The sequence below is a fragment of the Mustela nigripes genome, chromosome 16 (assembly GCF_022355385.1).
Source record: "Mustela nigripes isolate SB6536 chromosome 16, MUSNIG.SB6536, whole genome shotgun sequence".
Lineage (NCBI taxonomy): Eukaryota > Metazoa > Chordata > Mammalia > Carnivora > Mustelidae > Mustela > Mustela nigripes.
Window position 1 is genome coordinate 49,797,122 of NC_081572.1, and position 9,183 is coordinate 49,806,304.

General features: G+C 37.3%; 1 protein-coding gene and 1 non-coding gene across 2 annotated transcripts in view; one reads left to right on the forward strand and one right to left on the reverse strand.

The window, feature by feature from the left end:
- The window catches only part of NCBP3 (nuclear cap binding subunit 3), a 37,402-nt gene that overhangs the window by 18,653 nt on the left and 9,566 nt on the right, over nt 1-9,183 (reverse strand). Inside the window, exons 4-6 of the mRNA XM_059380819.1 lie at nt 3,118-3,243; nt 1,058-1,186; nt 765-841 (exon numbers count right to left, since the gene is read on the reverse strand). Of these exons, the coding sequence (XP_059236802.1) occupies nt 765-841; nt 1,058-1,186; nt 3,118-3,243 (332 nt within the window). The remainder of the gene's footprint in view (nt 1-764; nt 842-1,057; nt 1,187-3,117; nt 3,244-9,183) is intronic.
- On the forward strand, nt 6,055-6,159 carry LOC132004673 (U6 spliceosomal RNA). The gene has a single exon (XR_009400617.1). It is a non-coding gene; the product is annotated as a U6 spliceosomal RNA (small nuclear RNA).

Here is a 9,183-nt window from a genome sequence, read left to right on the forward strand (position 1 = left end):
AGCCGAAGGCAGAGGCTTTAACCCACTGAGCCACCCAGGCGCCCCAAAGCTTCTTTCATATTTATTCAGTAGCAAAGTCACCATTGAGAAAGCATTCTTTCTTCTACATTCTTTTTTACATTCATTCTTCTCTTCTACAATTCTTGAAGCAGGACAGCACATGTTCTTCTGAAACATTTCTAAGTCAGAGGTCTTCCCTGAACACCTTGTCTAAAAGAATAGTCTTCATCATTCTCTATCTGCTTACCCTTCTTTACTTTTCTCCATAGCACTCCTCACTTTCTGACATTATGTATCTGTGTATCTGTGTATTGTCTGTCTTCTCCACTAGAATATATGTTCCAAGAGAGAAGGACATGGGTTTGATGCTATATCCAAAGGACCTAGAATTTGGTATATAGTAGGTATTCAATAAATATTTTTTAAATGAATACACTCTAATGTATTTAATGTATTTAATAACAGCACATGCCCCATTAGGAAATATTCCATCACTTGTTTTTTCTTAATTTCTTACTTCAAAGTATTCCTCAATAAAACCATTTTCTCTTATATAGAAGAATGAGTACTATTCTAAGATTTCAGGAAAAGTCACTCATTATAGCCATAAGAACTTAAAGGCCAGGAGCCTCATATAATCTCAAAAGGTTCAATCAAAGGAAGAACACAGCTTAGTAAGTCCTTAAGCCTTAAATAAAAGAAAGTAAACAGTTTGGGTTTTTTTTACACTATAACCTTGTTTATATCTTTGCTCTATTACTAACCTCTATATCACTTGAGTTCTCATCTTCAACTTCTCCTTCTTCAGCCTCATCATCATCTGAACTATCCTCCTGCTTGTCTAAAATACAAGGGACAAGATGAAACTTAACATAACTCCATCTCACGTAACTTAGAAGTCCATTATTTTCTCCTATATACTGATGATCCAAAGCATCACAGCTTATCTTAGAAATAACTGACAATGAGATACTATATAATGCTTTGCAGAGAAACCTAAACCAATAGTGTAAAGAACAGGACTTTCAGCCCTAAAGCCCCTCCTTTGTGTTGTTACCTTTTTTACTTTTCTCAGATGACCTGTCCTCATTGGCATCCCTGGTTCTTATCTTATCCAGGGCTGGCAGAGAGCTCATATTGATAAGGGCTCGTGTGGCTGTCATTTCATCCAGCCAAACCACATTGCCTAAAACAAAATATAAAATAAAACATTACATCATACCCATATGGTAAATTTTTTAAAAACAGAGACTGCAACATAGTCATTGCTATGGCCTCATCTAGCTACAGATCAGTATCAGTAAATGTACGAACCAACTAATGAAAGCAGTACAGAAAGTGGCAGTAAAACTCCTTGATGAAATTAGCCTAGAGCTGCATTCCCAAACGAAGTTCCACAAAATAACTGTATTCCATGAAAAAAGGGTTCTGTATATAAAGGTTCTGTATACAAAAATGCCTGACTCAGTAAGTATTATATAGTGTTAGCATTCTTGTGATGATGATGATGAAGAAGATGATGATGATGATAGCAAGAAGACCACTGTCAAATAAATTTGGATTAGCCTTTATACTACTGCCCTCTACAGGAAAGCCATCTGCTGTACCTTGTCATTCAGACATGCTAAATGATTGTTTCCTACTATAAAGTGTGGGTGATGATGGTATCCATGGAATATATACAGTGGAGCCGTGACAGCCACTTGGCTTTGTAGCAACTAATTTAATCTGCTTCTTTAAGCAAGAGAATTTAGCAAGAAAAAGATGTTGAGAAGTCTTATAGAAAATAAATCTACTTAATTTTATTTAAAGCAGCATTTCTCAAATTAGAGTTACCTTTACATTCTCAGTTTCAGATATGAAGATCTACAGATTCTCACTTTAGTTACAAACACACAATGTGGCCTTGGGCAAACAATTTTCCTTCTCTGTTTCTCAGTTCTGATGTTCAACATGAGTTAGTAAAAATGGGTAAGTCTAAAGGGTCTCCCTGATTCTAATATGCCTTAGCTACAGTTTTAGTAACGTAGATCAGGAGTTAGCAAAGGAAATCCAGCCCACCACCTATTTATTTATTTATTTATTTATATCTACACCACCTTTATATAGGTATAATTCATTAAATAATAAACTACACATAAATAAATATCAAACTGCAAATAAATAAATAATAAACTACACATCCAACATATTTTTTATTAAAAAAAGATCTGTGGAAAGCAGGCAGGCTCATTCAGTAACATACTGTCTATGGCTGCTTTCACGCTACAATAGCAGAGCTGAATAGACATAACAAAACAAAGACCATATGGCCTGCTAAGTCTAAAATATTTATTGTCTAGCCCTTTATAAAAAAACGTTTGCCAACCCTTGATTTAGGTTGTGTAAGTAAAGCAAAAGGAAAAACGGAGAAAACTCTGTCATGTTTCTCCTTTCAATGCTGAATCAACATCTTTATTAAAAAAAAAAAAAAAAAAAAAGCGGCAGGGAAAACCAGGCAGCTATTCAAGGTACAGCCTAGCAGGTCAGCAAGCTGGCAGTAAGCCAAGCCAGACTAGAAGTGAATTAAGACAAGAAGCCAGCAGAGTGGTTACCACAGGTCCTACCAGACTTGGAGTGGGGATGCAAGTAAAAATATTAGCTAATTCAAGCAAGTGAAGCTTCAAAGCAAGCAAAGATGAGAGGTTTCATATAGTATCAGAAAGTTCCAGTTTAGTCCTAGATCAGATACTAAGTAAGGCAGACTCAGGCCTGTGAAGACCTATACAGGAAGGTGCAATGACAAAATCTAAGGTCCTGAACACAGAGCCCCAAGTCTATATAGTTGGATCCACCCCTTTGTTGGGAAATTGTGGGAATTAAAGAGGCCTCAATCATGTACACAAGACTCAGATACCAGGAACCAACCTTCTAGATTCCTGGTCATCACATCTGAGCTGACTTGAAATACTCATGGAATATGATCTGGCAGACTGGCTAAGGCAATGTGATTCTCATCAATGGGCATTCTTTCTCCCCTAGGCTAAAGGCAGAGGTTAGGGAGCAGACGAGTAGTCTCAATCACAAATATTCACCATCTGAGATGGCAAAAACAACAAAAAACTTGAGTGTACTTACAGGAGGTATCATCCAACCATTCAATGTGAGCAGGAGGATATTCTTTAAAATAGGAAAAGATATCCTGGGTACTCATCTCATCTACTCCACAAATGTAGATTGTCTCCAGTCTCACTTTGGGGATTGCTAGAAAAAAAAAAGAGATGATAGAATTTTCTCACCTGCTACTGCACATCTCACCAGCACCCCTTTGTAACAGCTCAGATACCTGTGTTTAGAAAAGAAATGTGCTAGAAGAGACAACAATTATTTTCAGAGAAATGAGATATAACAGTAAGGTATGCTACTTTAATTTTTATCACAGAGCAACAGCATTAAACAAGTGATCTAATTCAGAAAGGTATATTAGGCTGAGAAAGATTAAACAAATGGTATTGTTAAAAAGATGATACCTCTCCCCAAATTAATCTGTAGTAACTAAAGCAATACCAAATTCAACAGGCTTACTCCTTCAACCTGACAAGCTGATTCTATAATTTTAGAATATATGTCAAATAGAGATGTGCAATAGCCAAGACTATTCGGAAGAGACGCTGCTCCTGAATATAAAGCAAAGTATGAAACTAAGAGTAAAGAAATCCTACAAATCGATAATAAAATGATAGCCCAAAATAAAAATGAACATGAGCACACATTTCACACGAAAGGAAATACAAAAGGTCAATAAACATATGAAAAGATGGTTGATCTCACCAGTAATCAGTAAAGTGCACATGGAAAACAAAACACGAGATTTCACTGCCCATCTGTTGTTTAGTACAGCCACCTTCACTAATTTGCTAGATCTTCTGGACAGTCTGCTGCAGCTTCCATGCTTGCTGTTTTACCTTGTGCTTTTTAGGTTATAGAGATGGATGGCTTCTTTCCTTTAACTTCCTGATCCAACCTCTGCCAGCTTCAAACTTTTCTTCTGTAGCTTCCTCACCTCTCCCAGCCTTCACAGAAGAGTCAGCATCTTGCTCTGGATTAGGCTTTGGCTTAAGGGAATGAGCTGGTTTGATCTATGCAGACCACAAAGCTTTCTCCATATCAGCAAAAAGGCCGTTTCACTTCTTATCATTCATGTGTTCACTGGAGTAGCACTTTTAATTTCTTTGAGAAAAACTTTTCCTTTGCATTCACAAACTGGCTCTTTGGCACTAGAAGCCTAGCTTTTGGCCTATCTTGGCTTTTGATATATCTTCCTCACTAAGCTTAATCACCTCTAGCTTTTGATTTAAAGTGAGAGACATGTACCCTCTTTTCACTTGAACACTTACAGGCTGTTGTAGGATTATTAACTGGCATAATTTCAATATTGTTTTATCTCAGGAAATGGGGACCCAAGGAGAGGGAGAGAAATGGGAGACTGGCCAGTTGGTGGAGCAGTCAGAACAAGCACATTTCTCGATTAAGTTATCCATCTTATAAAGGAGTGGTTTGTAGCATCTCAAAATAATTACAATTGTTAACATCAAAGATACTGATCACAAATCACCATACCAAATACAATAATACTGACAAAGTTTGAAATATCGTAATAATTACCAAAATGTGACAGAGATTTGATATGAGCAAATGCTTTTGGGAAAATGGCACCAACAGACCCGTTCAACCGTGTTTCCACAAACCTTCAATTTGTTTAAAAAAAAAGCAGCATCTGCAAAGTGCAATAAAAGGTGTTCCCATATAATATGACGACATTAAAAAAATAAAATAGAAATGCCACCATACATTTTCTAAGGATACATATTTGTGTATACAAATACCTAAAAAAGGGCCTGGAACAATTCATACTGGTAACAGTAACTACCTCTAGGGAGGAAGAAAGGTTGAAGGCTATAGTCAAAAAGGAACCTAATGAAAGACCTGAAACACCAGTGAAGGAAATTCAAGTTGATGCAAAGAAATGGAGAGAATTCTATGCTCATAGTTTGGAAGAACAAATATTGTTAAAATATCTATATTACCCAAAGCAATCTACAGATTTAATGCAATCCCTACCAAAATGCCAACAGCATTTTTCATACAACTAAAATGAACAATACTAAGATTTGTATGGAACCACAAAAAGATCTTGAATATCCAAAGCAATCTTGAAAAAGAAAAACAAAATGGAAGTATCACAATTCCAGAGTTCAACTCATATTACAAAGCAGTCATAATTAAAACAGTATGATACTGACATAAAAATTGACCCAAAGATCAATGGAACAAAAGACAAAAACCAGACATAAACTTATAATTATATGGTCAATTAATCTTTAACAAAGGATGAATGAATACAATGAAAAAAAAAAAGAGTTTCTTCAACAAATGGCATCAGGAAAACTGGACAGCCACATACAAAAGAATGAAACTGGACCACTTTCTTTGACCATACACAAAAATAAATTCAAAATGGATTAAACACCTAAGTGTGAGACCTGAATCCATAAAAATCCTTGAAGAGAGCACAGGTGGTAGTATCCCTGACATTGACTGTTCCAACATTTTTCTAGATATATCTCATGAGGCAAAGAAAATAAAAGCAAAAATAAACTACTGGGAGTACATCAAAATAAAAAGTTTCTGCAGAGCAAAGGAAACAATCAAGAAAACTTAAAGGCGGGTGCCTGGGTGGCTCAGTGGGTTAAGCCGCTGCCTTTGGCTCAGGTCATGATCTCAGAGTCCTGGGATCGAGTCCCGCATCGGGCTCTCTGCTCAGCAGGGAGCCTGCTTCCTCCTCTCTCTCTCTCTGCCTGCCTCTCTGCCTACTTGTGATCTCTCTCTGTCAAATAAATAAATAAAATCTTTAAAAAAAAAAAAAGAAAAGAAAACTTAAAGGCAACCTACTGAATGGGAAAAGATACTTGCAAAAGACATATTTGATAAAGGGTTAGTACACAAAATATATAAAGAAATTAATAAAACTCAACATCCAAAAAATGAATAATCCCATTAAGAATGGGCGTAAGTGTTTGCTTCAGCTGTACATATACTAAAATCGGAATGATACAGAGAAGATGAGCATGGCCCCTAAACAAGGATGACATATAAATTTGTGGAGCCTTCCCTATTTTTTAATGCTAAGCGAAATAAGTCACTCAGAGAAAGACAAATACCATCTCAATGTGGAATTTTAAAACTTTTTATTTTATTTTATTTATTTATTTGAGAGAGAGTGAGTGAGAAAGAGCATGAGAGAGAAGATCAGAGGGAGAAGCAGACTACCTAAAGAGCTGGGAGCCCAATGTGGGACTCAGTCCTGGAAGTCCAGGATCATGACCTGAGCCAAAGGCAGTTGCTCAACCAAATGAGCCACACAGGCACCCTGAATGTGGAATTTTAGAAACAAAACAAAGAATGGAAAAAAATGAAAGAGAGACAAATCAAGAAACAGACTCTTTTTTTTTTTTTTAAGATTTTATTTATTTATTAGACAGAGAGCAAGAGAGATCATAAGCAGGCAGAAAGGCAGGCAGAGACAGAGAGGGAAGCAGGCTCCCTGCTGAGCAGAGAGCCTACTACTGTGTGGCTGAATCCCAGGACCCTGAGACCATGACCTGAGTGGAAGTCAGAGGCTTATCCCACTGAGCCAACCAAGAGCCCCAAGAAACAGACTTAATTACAGAGAACAAACTGATGGTTACAGAGGGGAGGAGGGCAGAGTGGATGGGTTTAAGAGGTGATGGGGATTAAGGAGTAGACTTGTGATGAGCACACGGTGATGTATAGAATTGTTGAATCACTATATTGTACATCTGAAACACTGGAATTAAAATTAAAACTTAAAATAAAAAGGGCAGAAGACATGAACAGACATTTCTCCAAAGAAGACATCCAGATGGCTAACAGACACATGAAAAAATGCTCAACATCACTCATCATCAGGGAAATGCAAATCAAAACTACAATGAAGTATCAGTTCACACCTGTCAGGATGGCTAAAATCAAGGGGTGCCTGGGTGGCTCAGTAGGTTAAAGCCTCTGCCTTCGGCTCGGGTCATGATCCCAGGGTCCTGGGATCGAGCCCCGCGTCGGGCTCTCTGCTCGGCTCTCTGCTCTCTCTCTCTGCCTGCCTCTCTGCCTACTTGTGATCTCTGTCTGTCAAATAAATAAATAAAATCTTAAAAAAAAAAAAAAAAAACACAAGCAACAGTAAGAGCTGACTAGGATATGGAGAAAAAGGAACCTTCTTGCACTGTTTTGTGGGAATGCAAACTGGTGCAGCAACTGTGGAAAACAGTATGATGATTCCTCAAAAAGTTAAAAATAAAAGTGCCCTACTGGCACTTTTATAATCGTACTACTGGCATTTACCCCCCAAAAACAAAAACACAAATCCAAAGGGATACATGCAACATTATTAATAATAGACAAATTAAGGAAGCAGCCCAACTGTCCATTGACAGATGAATGGACAAGAAAGATGTGGTGTATACAGACGTGCCTGGATGGCGCAGTTGAGCGAGTCTTGGTTTTGGCTTGGGTCATGGTCTCTGGGTAGTGGGATCGAGCTGTGTGTGGGGCTCTGCGTGGAGTCTGCTTCTCTCTCTTTCTCCCTCTGCCCCTCCTGTTCATGCTCTCCATCTCTCTCTCAAATAAATAAATAAATCTTTATAAAAAATGTGGTATACACACACACACACACACAGGAATATTACTGTCATAAAAAAGAAGGAAATCTTGCCATTTGCAACAACATGGATAGAGCTAGAATATAATGCTGAGTGAAAGAAGTCAGTCAGAGAAAGACAAACACCATACAATCTCACTCATATGTGGAATTTAAGAAACAAAAGAAACAAGCAAAGGAAAAAAAAGAGAAGAGACGGACAAACCGAGAAACAGACTCTTAATGGTTACCAGAGCGGATGGGGTTGGAGGGATGAGTGAAATAGGTGATAAGGATTAAAGAGTACAAGTATCATAATGAAAAAAATTAAATAAATAAAGGTCATATCCTCCAAAAAAAGAACCTCAGCCTTACCAGGATTGTGATATTTTTATTTTTATTTTTTTTTTTACTAAATACTTCAGTTCATATATCTCACTTAATCTTTGTAGTTGTATAATATGCAAATGTACCAATGAAATTTTTTTAAATGCCTGCATATCCACCACCTAACTTTACGATTAATTTCTTCAAAAGACTCGAGGCAAATAAAACATTACCTACAAAACAGGCCTGTGTAACTCCTCCACATCCCTTCTCTCCCTCCCTTCTCTGAAGTAATTTTGTTAGGAATTCAATGTTCATTACTCTCAAGTATGTCTTCATATATCTATCTAAAACAAATGAACCTAAGGGCACCTGGATAGCTGAGATGGTTAAGCATCCCCAACTAGTGATTTCAGCTCAGGTCATGGCCTCATGTGTCATGGGGTACAGCCCCATGTCAGGTTCCATGCTCAGCAGGGAGTTTGCTTGGAATTCTCTCTCTCCTCTCCCTCTGCTCCTTACCTGTCGCACATGCTCTTTCTATCTCTCAATAAATAAATAAATAAATCTTTTTAAAAACCCCAAAACAAAAGCAAAACTAATGAACTTAAAAGTATTTACATATTTACTTAAAAGTATGTGAACATGTTCAGATAAAAAAATGTTTAAATACTTGTCATTTTGAAGAGTGAAAGATAGGTTTAATTAGAAACCATACAAGTATGGTCAGACTAAATCAGGGGAGTGTTTTCCTGCAGCCAGATTCATGAAGACAGAGATACCATCAAGACTTATGAGCTCTGGCAAGTCCTTATTAGTGAGGAGCAGTTCAACGGTGAACAGAGCCCAAATACAACTGAGATGGCTGTCCACATTGGACAGGAGCCTTCTTAGTTCTTCTAGCTAAATCAGGACTTTGGAAGAAAAAATCCCATGGGATGTAAAGACACAGTGCTGAAAACGGTAACAAATAACAGGGAGAGCAGTGGCCCAGACTGAGTGATCCTCAGAGCTATACGGGAAGGGGCAATGACAAACCTGGGAGAAAATATCTTGTAGGAGACTTGCTGATCTGATAACAAGGATTTACTCGTAAGTGAGATAAGTAAAGAAAATAAAGACCCAAAAAAAAAAAAAAAAAAAAAAAAAAAAAAAAAAAAAAA